Source organism: Galleria mellonella, unplaced genomic scaffold (genome assembly GCF_026898425.1).
Source record: "Galleria mellonella isolate WM207_F2 unplaced genomic scaffold, CSIRO_AGI_GalMel_v1 utg56, whole genome shotgun sequence".
Lineage (NCBI taxonomy): Eukaryota > Metazoa > Arthropoda > Insecta > Lepidoptera > Pyralidae > Galleria > Galleria mellonella.
In genome coordinates, this window is record NW_026442117.1 from 5,123,564 (window position 1) to 5,141,488 (window position 17,925).

At 34.4% G+C, this 17,925-nt stretch overlaps 1 protein-coding gene across 2 annotated transcripts in view; it reads left to right on the plus strand.

Moving 5' to 3' along the window:
- The first annotated feature begins 6,814 nt into the window (after nt 1–6,814).
- The window catches only part of LOC113515992 (phosphatidylinositol 3,4,5-trisphosphate 3-phosphatase and dual-specificity protein phosphatase PTEN), a 102,732-nt gene continuing 91,621 nt past the window's right edge, over nt 6,815–17,925 (plus strand). For both annotated transcript variants that reach the window (XM_052899185.1, XM_052899186.1), the window contains exon 1: nt 6,815–7,477. In XM_052899185.1, coding sequence (XP_052755145.1) covers nt 7,237–7,477 — 241 coding nt within the window. In that variant the 5' untranslated portion in view covers nt 6,815–7,236. The remainder of the gene's footprint in view (nt 7,478–17,925) is intronic.

The window sequence follows — 17,925 nt, forward strand, 5'->3', positions numbered from 1 at the left end:
CAACATATCTTATCTAGACAACGAAATTGACTCCTTTTCGATAGCTACTTCATTTTATTCCATTTCAAAAGTGTGATAGTACTCGTAACTTTGCCGGTGTGTGCTATTCTTAGTATAACGATTTTTTTTTTGTTAGGGGACAAACCAGCATGTTGCTCACTTGATGGAAACTAACTACCGCCGCCCGGGGGAAAGGGGATTGTTAGTAATGGGGTCTGACCCATTGCTAGAAATACACCCTATCAGGTCGACCTCCATGCGGTTCCCCCTGGAAACCATCGTGATTAATTCTAATGGAATTCGCCACGATGCGTTAACTGACCTGCTTTCATCGTCACCTATCATCCCTCACGCCCCGCCAGTGTATACCGATAGCGCGGGAGGAATGACCATTCCAGTAACATTTATTAAAAAAAAAAGAACTACCGCCGCCCATGAGTACCCGCAACATTGCATTGCTTTGCAGCATTGCAGGTGTGCTGCCGACCTTTTAAAAAGGAATATGCTCTAAATATTTTTTTTTTCTTTTATAGAACAAGGCCAAGTTTTTTTTTCAGCATGAAAATGGAATAGTTTTCCTGCGTCTGCTATCAGTATACGCTGGTGAGAAGCCAGTAACATGTGACAGAAGTCAGTTGGCCCATAGTGACGAATTCCGCAAGAATTAGATATATCAAAATCTGTCAGGTATAAGATGTGAAAGTTTATAAAGTTACTTAGGAGAACTTTATTTATTGTTTCACGCGAGCAAAGCCGCGGGACACGGCTAGTATATAATAGATATAGAAGTTAGTACGTATATGTTTATTGCAATTATATTACACACTCGTCAGACAGGTGTGCCGAGGCATGGCGGCCTGATGGCCGTATGTTGATCCTGTGCTCCATTGACAGCGGACCGACATAAGATGATATTTCCCTGACACCATCAAGAGACTCCTGACTAAACCGTCTTTACAAAGAAAAGTTATTGCGCACTTTTATGCTTTATCCGATCTAGTTCACTGTCTATTATTTTCATCTTTGTGTATAATTTAAAATATCTTATTTACGTGTAAGTATATTTGTTATTTATATATATTTATTTTTTATTATATGTAAATTTTTGCACCGCATTTATGTATTCTGACTCGTCCTTAAGATTGACTGGGAGAGGATGCTTTTAGCAAGTCCGCCTTGTACACATATATAAGTACTAATGAATAAATAAATAAATATTTCTCCAAACCGCACACTTCTTAATATTATATTATTTTAAATTATAATTCATGGACGTCTTACTTCCTAAAACTTGATCTCCACAATTTCGACATTTCCTTTTTAGCATTTTGAATTATTCTTTATAAAATTTCCTATTCTAACATTGTGTATGAAAGTTTTGCAGTTTTTTTTTATTACTTAAGGGTTCCGCGATTAAGTTTCTACGTTTGTTACTTATTTTTATTACTTATCAACAATAATATGTTTTATTATTCTCGTGAATGAAATACAAGTGATCAACTTTAGTATGTTTACTTTAATTTATAGTGACAAGGAATTTGAAATACCTTTAACTTTTAATCGAAGGACTGAAAGAGTTTGAAGGAAAAAGAAGCAAGAGTTTGAAGTTCACTTAAAACTGCTTTTTGAATTAGATGGCGATTAAAAAAAAAAACTATATGCTTCTTAATAAGAGCCTGGAAAATTCTCATATACTGAATATTATCTGCGCCAAAAGACCCAATGATCTTTGCCAAAATTATAAAAAAAAAAACTATTTTGTCTTTGATCAGCTAAGTACATAATATAAATCGTTATCGATATAAATTCATTCTTTTCCGCTGTCAATTGAGCACTAGCTCACATTCAGTGGCTGGATGGCAACAAGCTGTCTGAAACATGTCCAATTATATATCGCGCCATAACAGATACTGCAAATTCGAACCGATATGAGTTTGCGGCTGCGGGTACTAGGGAGATTGTTATAAATATTTGAATTGGTCAATGCGTCAGTACAGTGCTAGAGTAACAAATGAATTATGTCTATTTATTCAATACACAATAAATGATAAATATTTACATAGATAGCTTGAGAATATGAGAGTACTAAATGCGTGTATATGTCTTCGTTGATCGTCGTATGCTGAAGTTAGTATTTTTTTTATACAACTTAGAATGGCAAACAAGCTGACGGCCCACCTGATGGAAAGTGGTAACCATCGCCTATAGACATGAGCAGTACCATGGACATAACAGAGTAGACTGTTTCGCCCATGATACCCCCTATGCGTTGCCATACCTGACCTCAGGTCTTTTCAATTATTAGTGATCTACGTTCCTCTGTACCCTGTAAATTCACTGCCATGTCCCATCCTTCAAACCGAAATACAGCCATCTAAACACAACTGTTTCACGGTTGAAACACGAATGGGACAGAGGTACCCAAGCAAACGACTTTTGTACAAAGTCTCCCTCTGGTGAGAAGGTAAAAGTCTCACTCTAGTATAGCCGTCTGTTTTTACAAATAATAATAATAATAAGCATTCATATGAAAAGATAATCCTAGATTAAAGACTATACCTACGGTCTTGTCATATATAAAAAAAAAAAACACGTGGTTCCCCCTGGAAACCATCGTGAACAATTCTTGTTGAATTCGTCTCGATGGGCTAACTGACCTGCCTTCATCCTCACCTATCATCCTTCACTGGTGCCCCGCCGGTATATACCGATAGCGAGGGCAGGGTTACCATTCCAGTTTCACCCGTTAAAAAAACCCTTATAAGAAAGGCCTATGTTCAGTAGTGGACCGTTAACGTCTGATATGAGTCACCTTGTAGTAAATAAATAATAATAATACAATGGCTTTATTTCTCTTGGTGTTTCGGTCAGTATATTGCATGCAACAACGAGTGTACAACATATTTAAACAATTTATATCTAAAGGAAACAAAAACCTTGTCGACTATTTCATATACGGAACCCTCGGCGAGTGAGTTCAACTCACACTTGACCGGGTTTTTTTAACCCAAACTTTTATTATAGAAAGAAAGAAGTGTAACTCTTGCATCATCCTCACCGAAGAGCGGAGTTTATACCTGTTTGTTTTAGAACGATACTGCCTCGTGGAGAGATGTGCCACGTGTTTTGCTATTGCTGGAGCAAGACCATTTTTTTAATGTGTGAAAATGGCGTGGTAACCCTGCCCTCTGTACCCAGTAAATTCACGCCATATCCCTTTAAATTAAAACACAGCGATGCAAACACAACTGCTTCACGGTTGAAACACGAATAAGACAGAGGTACCCAAGCAATCGACTATTGTACAAAGTCTCCCTCTGGTAAAACCTTGAAACTTGTTATATTTTCAACCGATTTCAAAAATGGAAGAGGTCCTTAATTCAGTTATAATTTTTTATATTTGTCATAACTCGGTCTTTTATAAACCGATTCAGACTTTTTTTTATTTAAAAGGATTTACAGATTGTCGCCATATAAATATCATCAATTTTGGCTTAGTAGTTAGAATTTTTCAAAATAACTGGTTTTACCACGATTGACGTCAATTTTTAGGGTTCCGTACCAAAAAAGTACAAAGGAACCTTTATGATACGACTTTATCCGTCCACCTGTTCGTCTGCCAAAGCGTTATATTATAAAAATGGAATGGTATTTACTTCAGCGGTTTTAGTATACGCTGGTGAAGATGAGAATGTGTATGACCTATGTGGATGGAAAACATACTTATTGAGTGAGAATGAAGTCAAGTCCCTCACTCGATCTAGACGAACTTACTATGAATTCACCATAATGGTTTCCATGGAGGTTCGCGTGTAAGACGACATAACAAGGTTTGTATTTTACTGGACAAGGTGTTATATTGCTGAAGTTCATATCACTGGTTATCTGATTAGAATTATTTTGTTTTGTCTCAGTTTGGTTGTCGAACGAATAACAATAGTCTCCGAGCGCCGATCCAATAATTTGTCTGAAGATGTCTCGTTTAGAGATGACACACGTGTTGTAAAACGTGCGTGAGTAAAATGCCAGTTGCTAATCTCTGTTACTAACAATTACATCCACAGTTGCTACTCAGAATATGAGTAGCAACTATGGATGTAATGAAGGATGAACGAAAAATGGATTCCACGAATGGATAATTCATACAGACAATGACATCATTTTGTATAACCCGTGGCAAAATAATAATGGAACAACAGTTTTGTTTCTAAACAAATAAACGATGTGATTAATTGATCGTAAAATCCATTATTCGCCATATTTGGTTCATGTCCGTGATGACTCAATTTTTTTTTTATAGATTTGTTTAGGTTATTATGTGTCTTAATTTAACTCCCCCGATGCCAATCCTATGAATATGTTCTGAAAAAACTTATTTCCGAAAGGTTGTATTTTCGAAACGATGCGACATCATAGCCTTCAAGAAAAGAGCATATTTCTGTTTAAAAGGCCGGCAGCACACATGCAATGCCTCTGGCGTTGCAGGTAGCAGGGTTGGAGGTGGTTACATTTACCATCAGGATTGCTCGTTTGACCCCTGTGTTATAAAAAAAAGATAGTAAACAAGCACTTTTGTTTACAAAACCAAATAAAAAAATATTGAACATAATTCCCCGGTTACATTTTGTGATATCCTCGGTAAAAAACGAATTGTTAACATATTGCATTCTTTGCATTTCTTTTGCATTCACAATGTAGAAAGCGGTTGTTAGTAACGGGTACTAGCGGCCCCATTTCTAACAATATAATCTGGCAGGTCGACTGCTGCGTGAGCTTCTTGGAATCATATTTGAAACCTAGTGAATTTGTCACTATGAGCCAAGGGACCTGATTTTATTTCTTATTAGGTTCCCGCAAGTATTAACCAATATTGTTGGCGGAATCACTATTTTAATTTTATTTTTTAAAACATGCTATTACGACCTGAAAGTTTTAAATCATAGATTAAGAATAGTATTAGCATTCTCTTTCTACGTTTTAAACACGTGATCTCTATTCTAAATTAATAATTTAAAAAAGCAACACTCGAGTTTCTTGTTAGTTCTTCTTAGTTGAAATTGTTTGATGATCCTTAATCTACGACTGTATGATAAGGTAAAAAAATAAGTACAGAGTGGCATGTTTCTATCTATGTGAACAATGTATGAATAAATTATGTTGGCTTTGGACACTGATAACAAACCTAATTAAATTAGTTCAGTTTACAGCCCTAATATCCTTTTCCGCTTGAATTGATTTTGCAAGTTCATCATTGATTCGAAGTAGGTACTTATCAATCTATCTATTATGGGGGAAGATATTGTTAGTATCTGGGATTAGTGGCCAGCAATATAGGGTATGTTTATATTTATCTCTTACTGGTATATCTCTAAGCTGTCCCCGCTGGAAACAATACTGGTGAAATTACCAAGATGGACTAACTGACCTGATTTTTTGACTTTTGTACCTCGTCAGTGTAAACCAATGGAGCAGGAGGGTTAGCATATTTAAAATTATTTTTCAAGGAGTAGGGAGGACCTCCACGTGGTTCCTACTGGAAATCGTCGTTGTTAAATCCTTACGAATTTGCCACGATGGGCCAACTGAATGGACTTCATCCTCATCTATTAGCAGTCACTATATGGTACCCCGCCAAAGTATATTAATAGCGCAGATGGGGTAAACATTTCATTTGAGGGAAGAAAATTGTTAGTAATGAGGATTAATAGCCCTAATATACTCTGCCAGGTCGACCTTCTCGTGGTTCCCCCTGGAAACCACTGTGATTGATTTATTGTTAGATTCGTCGCGGTGGGCTAACTGTCCTACTTCATCTTCACCTATCATCCTTTATTAGTACCTCTGTGTACATCATTGTATTTGTTTGTATTGTATACTCAGTGTATGCCAGGCTGGGTTACCATTCCATTATCATTCATAAAAAAAAACTATGTCATTTATCAACATTAAAAAAATACTTACTACTTTTTTTTTTATTTGAATAATAAGGAAAATTATGCAATAAAATTTCAACCAATCATCAGGTGATGCAATGATTACAATAATTGATTAATAAATTTAAATTGTAGATGATGATGATTTTATCATAACTATGACGAAATTTATTATTTTTAATAATTTTCACGTATCATTTTGAGAGGTATTGACTAAGATATTAATCAACATATAAATTAAGTAGCGTGCATGGCCCGTGTTATTATGGTAGACTAAAATTCTTCTCGTGTGGGGGAATCCAATGACCACTAGTGGGACATTGGTTGATTGTTAAATAAGTATACTAAACGTAATTTAAAAATGAGTAGTATAGAAGTAATAGTAACTATAGGTACGTATGCTTATTACTACATATATCGGATATAATGAACGGTATAGATATCGGAAAGTAAATAGAAGTTCAAATATTATACTTTATAAGAAAGAATAATTCAGGAAAACCGTTTTCAAATATCCGCACTGTGTAAAAGCAGATTCAGCGCCATCTAAGATAAAGTTAAGTAAACAACGTAATGTGGAATGAAATCAGTGCTTTGTTATTTTAAATTGTTTTTAAATTTCATAAAAGATACTAATATATTTATTTTTAGCTTAATTATTAACATATCTAAAATATATAAGTATACAATTAAAAGTGTTAAAAGTTTTAAGAAACAAAAAATGTATAATCCATTGCATTTACCACAATATTTAAAAAATGCCGCTATGTGGCACAATATTTGTGCCACCTAGTGATGAAATTCGGAAACAGAATGAACAAAGAGAGCTAGCTAGCCACCACTAGAAATTAAGGTTGTGTGTTATCTCTGTCAGTCGTGCATAGATCGCCCGAGCGTGAATGCGATAGACTGTACTTTCGGCCATCATAACCATCTTTCTTTCTTGTGCAACTGTTTCTCTTCGGCCGTGTTCTAGTACAAACGCAGGATGGACGCCATTCGTGCGAGATAAAATTTTCTTCGCTCGGGAAGCGAGAGTTAAGTGTGTGTTCAGTGCCGGGCGTGAAGCTATGCTATAGTGTATCTGGTGTCCGTGCTTACGGTCTGGCCGTGCGGTGTCGACGTACGAGGAGCTCGGCTTCGGCCCGAGGCAAGGCGGTGAGGCGAGAGGCGCGTGCAGAGTGCAGCGCGAGGCATGGCGGGCGCGAGCTGAACGGACGGCCGCGACCTCCGATATCAGGCCGCTCGAGCTCCGCCGCCGGCCCAATGAGCGGGGCAGGTTCTACGCGGCGGAGGTTATTTTATGGGTATTTGCGTGAGCTGCCGGCGCCGCGAGCGGAAGGCACCCGAGAAACGGTCGGTGCCGAGCGCGGGCGGGCCCGCTAAGAGCACTGCGGCGGCCGAATTGCTGCCGCGGCGCGTCGATCACCTGCCAGCCATGGCCAACTCCATTTCCAATATCAAGATGACCAACCCTATCAAGGGAATAGTCAGCAAGCGTCGGATACGTTATATCAAAGACGGATTCAACCTGGACTTAGCCTGTATCCTTTTCTGTGTTTTGTGTTGTTATCGTGTGTGAATAGTTCACTCCGCGAGATCGATGTCACGGGCGATAGGTAAGTCCTTTTTGTGTCATACTCAGGTTCGACCTTGAATTCTCATTAGGTAGGTACGTTGTTCTGCTGACCACCTCGACGTCGTATTGTAACCTCGGAATACGTGTGACAACTGAGTTCGACCATCCTTTTAGATTTGTCAAGGGCATTCGATATAACCTATAAATTTTATTTGTAAAACCGCAGCAATGGAATTGGCATCAAAAGCCTATAAAATTTGTGTTTGCTAAAGATATCGATAAATATAGTTAATTTCCATCTGAATTGTGAATAGCTAATTAGTATACATCTTATATTAATAGGTTTTTAATTAGACGTTCTAACAAGAAAAACTTAATTAGATAGATCTGAGTAGTCAGTATCAAAGTGATAAAATTAATATCAGACTCCAAGAAATGGCATTTGTAATGTAGAAATATAATATAGTCATATAAACATCAATAGAGATACAGTTTTAGAGTGATGATCTTGCATAGCAACAAGCTATAATCTATATAACCTATAACATAGTACACAACTTGTGTATATATATTTTTTCTGTGAGACTGTGTACACAGAAACTATGTGATAGTCATTTTATATAACTACAGATAGGTAGCTATAAATACTATGATTATGAAGTTTTATACTGATAGTGTTCTATAGACATTAACTGCAACATGGAAATGATATATTTTGTCTAGCATGATCATGTTAGTAATATTATGGGTTCACACTTAATTAATGTTTATCAATCTTGTTATTTATATCACTACAGATACATCAATTAAGATTTTATAGGTGGTTAGGTTATCTGACAAAGTCTAAGCTTAATGTTCATACTCGCACATTGTTGTATCTGGTCATATCTCGATACTTTACATATCCACTGCAAAACTTATTAAAGTATTGCTATATTCACATAATTAAATCATAGTGCAGCCATTTTAGTGATAAAATATCTAATAATGAGATCAATTCTGAAATGTATTTTTTTAAATATTCACAAACTCGCTGAACAACTGGGAATAAGGCAATAGAATCAGTTGTGTAGTGCCATTCCTAATTTGAAATATTATTCTTTATCTAAAATTTTGTATTTTAGAAAGAGGCTTAAAGAATATTATTTTAGAATTGTTTCCATACTAAGTTTTGATATGATGAAAAGGAATGTAAATTCATAATATTGATATTAATTTGATATCAACCAAATTTGAACCTTCAGAGTGGTAATCTATAAAATTTAAAGTCTGCAAACTCTATATCAGTGTTTGTAGAGGTCATTAACCTATCTATATAAGCTATATATATATATATATATATATATATATATATATATATATATATATATATATATATATATATATATATATATATATATATATATATATATATATTTATATTAAGTCATCCTATCTGTGTGATAGCATTATTAACATTATTTTTTATTATGTGACATTATTGTTAAATGGCCATGGGCAGGGCAGTGATGTTTTTACGATGAATATTGAATAAGAAAGCTATGATATGGTCGATCACCTCTCAATATTTGCATATGACTTAGCAAATGCATTTGTATATTTTTTTCTCAATTTCTCTTATTATGTGTGCATAGTTTACTGATGTATGAATATATCTTTTAAGTGAGTCTACTACATAATTGATTTGTATTATATAAATCATAACAGGTATGCCACTAATATTATTGTGAAAGTGTAAAGATGTATGTTACTCAGTCATGCTTAAATATAGATGCGAATGAAATATGGTATGCCTATAGGATACTGTTTATAATTTATCTAAGCAAATCAATAAGATACAGCTAGTTTCTAATTAGAAGTGCAAGAAATCAACAGCTGTAAATAATTATGCAAAAGAAACAATGCACAGACATTGTATGAAGTATGTCTGAATATAATCTCCTCTAATATCTCTACATATGTCAGTAGCTACCTATTATGAATAGGATATAGATACCAGAATGTTGGTTTTATAGGCAACTTAAAATAGCAAATAAGTTGACAGATCACCTTATGTAAAATATTATTTTACATAAGGTGATCTGTCAACACCTTATTATATAAATAATAATATTTATTATTTAAATAATAAATATTATTATTTATTGTCTATATACATAGATGTCCCAAAATATATTGTGATATCCACGGTATGTCTCATGGATTGCCATTTCTGAGCAGGATGGTTGACAACATAGTGAGTTGTTTCCACATCCTGTATTTTCATGGCCACATTCCAAAAAACAGTCCAATGGGAAGGATTTTGAGATGCCATTTCTCCATATTTATGTCTAAACTTAAAATTTCAATTTGATATCACAGCAAATTCTTTATTTTAATGACCAATATAAATTCAATTTCTAATATAATAGATTTAGTTCAAATTATTGTAAATTTATTTATTTATTTTTATTTTTTAGTACATTCACTTATAGTATAGATATTAGGTTATAACAAAAATGTACACAGGAGGAAGGGATTTTTTTCCAATCAATCTTGAGGACCTGAAAGGAGAAAATGTTTTAAAAAATGAGAGTTTTGTATATAAAACATAACATATTATATATGGTGCAAAAATAATATGGTAAATAGAAAATTATTAGTTGCTATATAGTAATTAGTAGTAGTAGTATATAGTTAGTAACAGAGTATAGATAAGTAAATAAATAAATATAATAAATATATATAATAAATATTATTTATATATATAATAAATATTATTTATATATATAATAAATATTATTTATATATATATATATATCAAATTGAAATATCAGATTAAGAGCTAGGTGTTGACAAGTGGCTGCTCAGAATCCCCATGCCTCATAATCGGCCCTGTTGACTGTTTTGATTCAGGAGATGGGTTTGGCTGCAATGTCCACAACCCCTGTTGGCTATATATCATTACAATAACAAATTATTTGTATTTCATTTGGGAGCATGGGTCTCTGTCAATGTAGGAGGATTTTTTTATTGAGTGAGAAAAAATGGAATGGTAATCCCATCTACGTTATTAGTATATTTTGGCAGGGTTCCAATGGTGTATTGTATCAACCATTAACTGTCCACTGCTGAACATATCCTCCCCCATAACAGGGGTTTTCCTAATAGTTGCCACACTTGGCAGGCAGGTTGGTAATTGCAGTTTGGCTTTTGGTGATGTTTTAATAGGGACACTGCTGCCCATCCCTCAATTATAAGCTCCCTTAGTTGCCTCTTACTACTCCCATGAGAAAGGAAGGCCTATTCTATATTGGGACCTATACGGCTAATACTAATGGGGTATGATAGGTGTGAATGAAGCTAGTGACTTCAGCCCATCATGATGAATTAACCAGGAGTTAACTTTAATAGTTTTAATAACAAATTTTTAGTCTCTTATATTAACATGGTGTATTTTACTCTCAAGTTAGTATGAGAGGCTTGAAATTTTTTCCATACATTTCCACATTTGACCTTTTATTTAGACCATTGTATATGTAAGTTTGATATTGTTTTATAACCAATGTTTCTTGGGGAAAAATGTTCGATTGTGCTGGTAGATTAGCCCTGTATAAGGTTGCCAATGCTTTGGACAATTCTGTGTAGCATTTATTTTGCCTCAGTCTCTGCTCATTGGTTATTAATTACAAATAATTTGTGGTTGCTATACTTCCATTGCTCAGATTAAAACATTTTTTTTTTAATAATTCAAAAATATTTATTCATTCTCCACAGTACTGTATGAACTTAACTATGTAAGTGCAATATTGTATTGTAAATAGGAACCGAATAAAATAAATCAATCACAAACCTAGTCAAAACTAACTCAGAATAATAATAACAAGTACACCTGGGTACAATGTATACCATTCACATTGTACCCTGGACTCACATAGCTAGGAATACTGTTGTTTTAGATCTTATAAAAAATGTATTGGTTTGCATGATTGTATTTTGGTTTGAAGGGAGTGATATTTCATATAGTTAATAGAGTGTTAACACCGTAGCCCTCAGGAATGGCTATGTATGAAAGGTATCATGGGTGACACAGTATACTCTGTTATGTCTAATGTACTGTTCATGGTTAAAGGTTACAATTATCATTTTCCATCAGATGGGATTTTGTTAGCTTGTTTGCCATTCTAAGTTGCATTAAAAAATTCTAAATAGAGAAACTGGCCCCATGGTAGTAACCCTGTCAGGTCAACCTCCCCCTGCCAACCTAATGCCTGGTGAATTTATTATAATGAGCTAACTAATCTGCCTTCATTTATTATTCCTTCATTTTATTTCATTAGGATCAATTTAAAAAATGAGTAGATTCTTTTTTTTTGTGTTCTTAATATGAGGGTGATTGATTAGGAAATGAATGAATGAGTATACTTTATTTGCATTATATAATATAGAAAATAAGCAAGATAATAAATATAACGATACAGTTGTATAAGTACAGTAAGGCGGTCTCATTGCTGAGAGCAATCTTTTCAAGACACCCTTAGGGTAATGGACTAATTGTTCTACAATTAGGCATTATAATATTGTATAAATAACAATTATATACTCAGTAATATATTATTTCTACTTTTAAACAACTCTTAAATGGAGGTTTCAATTTTTATTTCTTATTGTAAGTCACCTGCTTGACTAGAAAAGTATGCACTATGGAATAAAGGCACCGACCTACTCTACCAACTACTATTTAGGATTATACTGAATTATAAAATTTTTTTAAATCTTTAATTATTCAAGTTATATTTTAGGTCCTGTTTTTAATGGATGATGAAATGGTAACCCCGCCTGTTCTTATACAGCAACATACGCTGGCGGGGTACCAGTTAGTTAGATAGGTGAGAATTTAAAAGCCGGTCAGTTAGTCCATCATGATGAATACACCTGGAATTCAGCATGATGGTTTAAAGGGATGACCACATGGAGGTCAACCTGAAAGAGGGATTTATTGCTAGAAATGTAGTAAACTAGTAATTTGCGTTATTTACAATCCCTCCCCCCATTTTAGGTCCTTGGAAGAATAGAATCATTTACATACTATTGTATAAACTATAAAATAAGAATTTATTATCCAAAAATTACTTATACTTATTAAGATGATACCTAAATACAATAAATTTCTTATGACACAAATATGAATTTATTAACGAGAACAAGGCAATAAGAAAATTTTATTTGACATTTTTCATTTATATTCACATATAATGTCTAAAACTTGTCAGTAATACCTACAGTGATGTACTTTTGGTTCTGATTTAATTAATTTTTTGCATATTGTAAGAAATGCTTGGGATTATCTAGCAAATGTAAACCATTTGCTAGCAATATAGGGTCAAGGATGAAAAGCCAGGTTAATTAGCTCATCATGATGAATGCTTGGAAGTCGATTTGACGGTATATTGCTGGTAAATTGTTTAACGTTCGTCTTTACTAACAATCCCTTTCCCCCAGTACACTCCGGGCGTCGATGACAGAAATCGTCTCGAACTTGTCGCTTGCATCGAGTTTAATCAAGTAGTTATTATCAGTGACCTAGAATATTTAGCACGGTCCGTCTGTCCGTCTGCCCCGTACAGTCCCGTATCTTCCATTGACGTGCAATAAAAATACTTGTACATTTATTACATTCTCATATGTAGTTCAATTATTTTTATAAACTAGCCAATGTGTGTGACTTCGAGCGCGGGCATTGGAATAATATTTTAATCGACACTGATTTCAAAATGGAGAACATTCTCAATTCGGCTTTGTTTATTTGTACGTATGTTACGCGAATACTTCGCTAATTACGAATACAAACTGATTTTGATATTTTTTTTACAGTCGAAAATCGACGTTTACTCTTTTGTTGTTTACACAGCAAAATACATTTTTTCTTTAGATGTGAACGTTATTTAGATGGTGAGACGGATTCTGAGTAACAGTTTCCCTAAACCTATCTTTTAGATATATTGTTTTTATACCTCGTAAAGTAGCAAAAAAGCATACAGCTCGTCTGATGATTTTTAATTTGCTAATTCACGTAATTATAATTTTTTTTTATAATTATTACAAAATTACAATAAAGATTATGCTGTGAATTAAAATAGAAATTGGAATTTTTACACCAATACAAAATCCTTAATACGAAATTGATTTAGAATTCAGACCTCAGAAATAGTAAGAAAGTGGAGAGATGAGCATTGTTAGTAAATGGGTCTAACTGCCCTTTATTAGATATGTACCCTATCAGGTTGACCTCCCCGCGGTTTCCCCTGGAAACTATCGTGGTTAATAATTGTTGAATTCTGACCAATTGACCTGCTTTCGTCCTCACATATTCACTGATGCCCCGTCAGTGCATACCGATAACTCAGTGCGGAAATGCTATTTCATCTTCATCCATTGTCTGGGAGGTTCGATGATGGTCATGGACAATATGCGGCTGTTACCATTTTTCATCAGATGCACTGTCAGTTTGTTTGCCATTTTATGTTGTATAAAAAAAAGTAACGATATTACGCGTACGTACAATTTATTATTATTGTATTCTGTTAGTTGGGTATAGCGCGCGGAATTCGTTCCCTCATGGTTCCCTTTGGAAATTGCGAGAAATACATTCTTAATGAACGTGTACACCCCATATGGAATCTATTTTAACGTCTTAGGAAAAAAATACACATGATTTTATGGACCCAATGTTATGTTAGTACATAGTGAAATGATTTTGACTGATTGACACTTAGTACTGGAGTCTTGCTAGCAATATACTCTGTCAGGTCGACCTCCGTGGTCTCTGCCCTGGAAACCATCGTAGTTCCATAGTAATTCCTAATGAGTTCATTATGAAGCCATTTGACCAAACTTCCTTTTGGTTTAAGTATGATCACGTCCATTTCATCACCTGAATAGTGTAATTAGTGAATAAACAATTTTGTGAACATCATCAAATGTTGGTAAAGGGTTTGTTAATAATGGGGAATAGCGGCCCCTATGCTAGCTATAAGCTCTATCAGGTCGACCTTCCAACAGTTTCTCCTGGAAACCATTGTGGTTCTTGTTGGAATTTATCACTTTGGTCTAACTGACCTGCTTTTATTTTCATCCATCATCCCTCACTGGTGAATGTCGGCGAATACCGATAGCGCATCCGAGGATACCATTCCATTATTTTCCATTAAAAGAAAACCCCACCGGAGTTTAAATTAATTGTAATATATTTTCTATTAGCTGCCCGCTATGGATGCGGCACGGGTGTATTTTTTAACCCAATATTTTTATATATTTTCCGTACAATTTTTCAAACATATTTGTCTAGACAATTACAAACGCAACATAATTTAAAATTATGTAAAATTTCTATGACAGCAATCTGTAAGTATATCCTTTCAGATAAAAAAAAAGTTCAAATCGGTTTGTAGCTGACGGAGTTATGGGGTAAAAAATACAACCCAATCGACAACCTTCTTCTGTTTGAAGTTGATCGAAAAAAAGAAATAGCCAAATAGGTTGCAATAGTTCTGAAGTGATGTGTTTGCATTTGGCAATATTTTTTTATATAGCTCTAACCTACGGCTTTGCTGCATAAAGCTATCTATCAATAAAATTTTGTTACACCCAAAACAGGGTTCATGTACTTACTCTACATAAGAACATTGTATCACCTGCCAGGTCAACCTCCACGTGATTCCCCCTAGAAACCATTGTACTGAATTCCAGGTGTAGTCATCACGATGTGCTCACTGACCTGCTCTTTCATTTTCACTTATCATCGCTCACCGGTGCCCCGCCAGTGTATACCGATAGCGCAGGCGGAGTTACCATTCCAGTATCATCTATAAAAAAAAAACATTGTAACAACTCTGTATTATGTACTTGAATGCGTTATATTAAATGAGTAATAAATAAAATAAATTAGGATAAAAACAATGCTATCTATTAATCTATGATATAGTCTATCCGTGTGTACTGAATTCCACTTAAATTTGTTTTGGCGCGATTGAGTAACAAACATCCAAGCGTGTTTACAAAATTCTACATTTATAATATTAGTAATAAACATCCATTCTGATTGTCTATGATTATTATCAATACATAAATTCATTGTCGTAGTACACACTAGTCTCCGGTCCTTAACGATAATTCGCGAAGGCGCTTTGTCCGACTGCGCCAAGGCCGTCGAGATGTACCGAATTTTGTTCACCAGTGTACGCGCATAGCAACAATGGTACATTTACATAAATGGGCTCGGGCGTTCTTAATTAACTTCATACAGCGCGCACAGATTCTACTATGATATGCTGTTGCTTTTAATAGAATTAAATATTTTGTTTAGAAAAAAAAAATGTTCCACACTCCGTACATGGAAAGCGTGTTTTGAGAACTCCGCACCTGTTTTTGAGTTGAAATAATGATGATATTTTTGTTCTGTAATTACATTTTTGTTGTTAATCTTATTAGATGTTTCTATGTATGTGATTTCCATCTTATAGTAAAATATAAATATTATTTTTAAACCGCCATCGAGTATTTATGCACATCCTAAAGATTGATTGGTAGAGAATGCCTATGGCATTAAAACTGCCTTTGGTACCGTATTTTATTGGTCAATAAAGTTTAAATGAATAAATATATATTATAAATATAAAAGTTTGTAATATATTTTATACTCCAAGTTTATATTTGGGTGTTACGTTATAAAAAAAGGATTGAATAAAATTCTGTACACGAGTAGGGGTAGCTTATATTCTAACTTAACATATAGGATACTTTATATACTAATTTACGCGAGCAACACCGCATGAAACAGCTAGTATAATAATAAATTCAGTTTGTACAATGAGAGTGGCGTTCAAGCATACGGTACGTCAGATGGAGAGCCGTAGTCTATGACCCTTTGCAAAGTTACAAATCACGTGTTAAAGTACCTTGTGACATGAAGATTTCCATGTTGCAAAATCCAATGATTTCACTGCCACATCGCTAGTTTTTGCATTGCATATTGCCAATTCGCCTGCCAAGCGTGGCAAGTACTGGAAAACCTGTCAATAGGAGGAGGCCTGTGTTCAACAGTGGACAGTTAACTATTGTAATATATAATAAATAAATAAATAATATAATAATAATTGCTAGCTTCACATTTTTCGAACTTTCTAAATATTTACATTATGATCAATGTATATCAGTTTTATATATATATAAAGTTATTTGCGGACGTAAATTCAATATATCGTCTCAATCTACAAGGATTAACATGATATGTATATATGTACAACAATAAAATTGTAACTAGGTGTCAGTATATATGAGATAGACGGACTCTAATACAAGCATAGTATTCAAAGTAATAATTTTTAGAATTTTTGTCTGTCTGTCTGTCTGTATACTTCACTATCACGCAAAAACTATTGTACAAAATTGGTCACGTATAGATTTAAAAAAAATAGGCTACTTTTTTTATACAACTTAGAATGGCAAACAAGCTGACGGCCCACCTGATGGAAAGTGGTAACCGTCGCCTATAGACATGAGCAGTACCATAGACATAACAGAGTATACTGTTACGCCCATGATACCCCTCATGCGTTGCCACTCCTGAGGATTCAGGTGTTATTCCTCTGTACCCAGTAAATTCACGCCATATCCCACCCTTCAAACCGAAACAAAGCACTTCTATAGTAGTATATAGAAGTAGTCTATTTCATTGGTTTACTGGTTTTCAAAATTTAAGCGTTCCAAGTCACAGGAAAAAGCTTGTATATAAATATTTTTGGTTTAATATAATGCCAAGCGCTTCCTATGATAAATTATTGAATATCCTTGATTTTCAATCTCGTAATTATTCTGATTTTGATAATCTCTTCACATTTTTAATCCCTCGGGATTTGCTTTAGAAATTGAAGCTGCGTTCCAAATTAAATTAAGTAAATTACATTTAACGAGATTTTTCCGCAAGAACTTTCCTATTTCTATTGTGAACATGTGCTCGGTTTGACATTTGCTACTGAATTTCACCACCGTACAACTCGCCACAAACTAAAGTTCCATCCCAACCATCTGAATGATTGGCGGTCTTCCACCGTGCGTTTTTCAATGCACTTCCTTCCACGCACAACCACGCTTTGAATCGACTTCTAGCAGCAGTGCAGTAGAATCTCCATTATCCGGACCTATTCTTCGCGGCTCTAATTCCTGATTTAGAACTGATATTATGTATCGATTGGGTAAATAGGTATTATGTAATCTATTATCTTAATAGCTCATATTTTTTTTTATATCGGATTGTTTAAATAGCGTATGTAAAATCCTTTACATAATAAAACAATATTAAAACTTAATTATGTATTCTTAGATTTGACTATAAAATCGATTATCCGGATTCTCGATTGTACGGAATATCTCTGG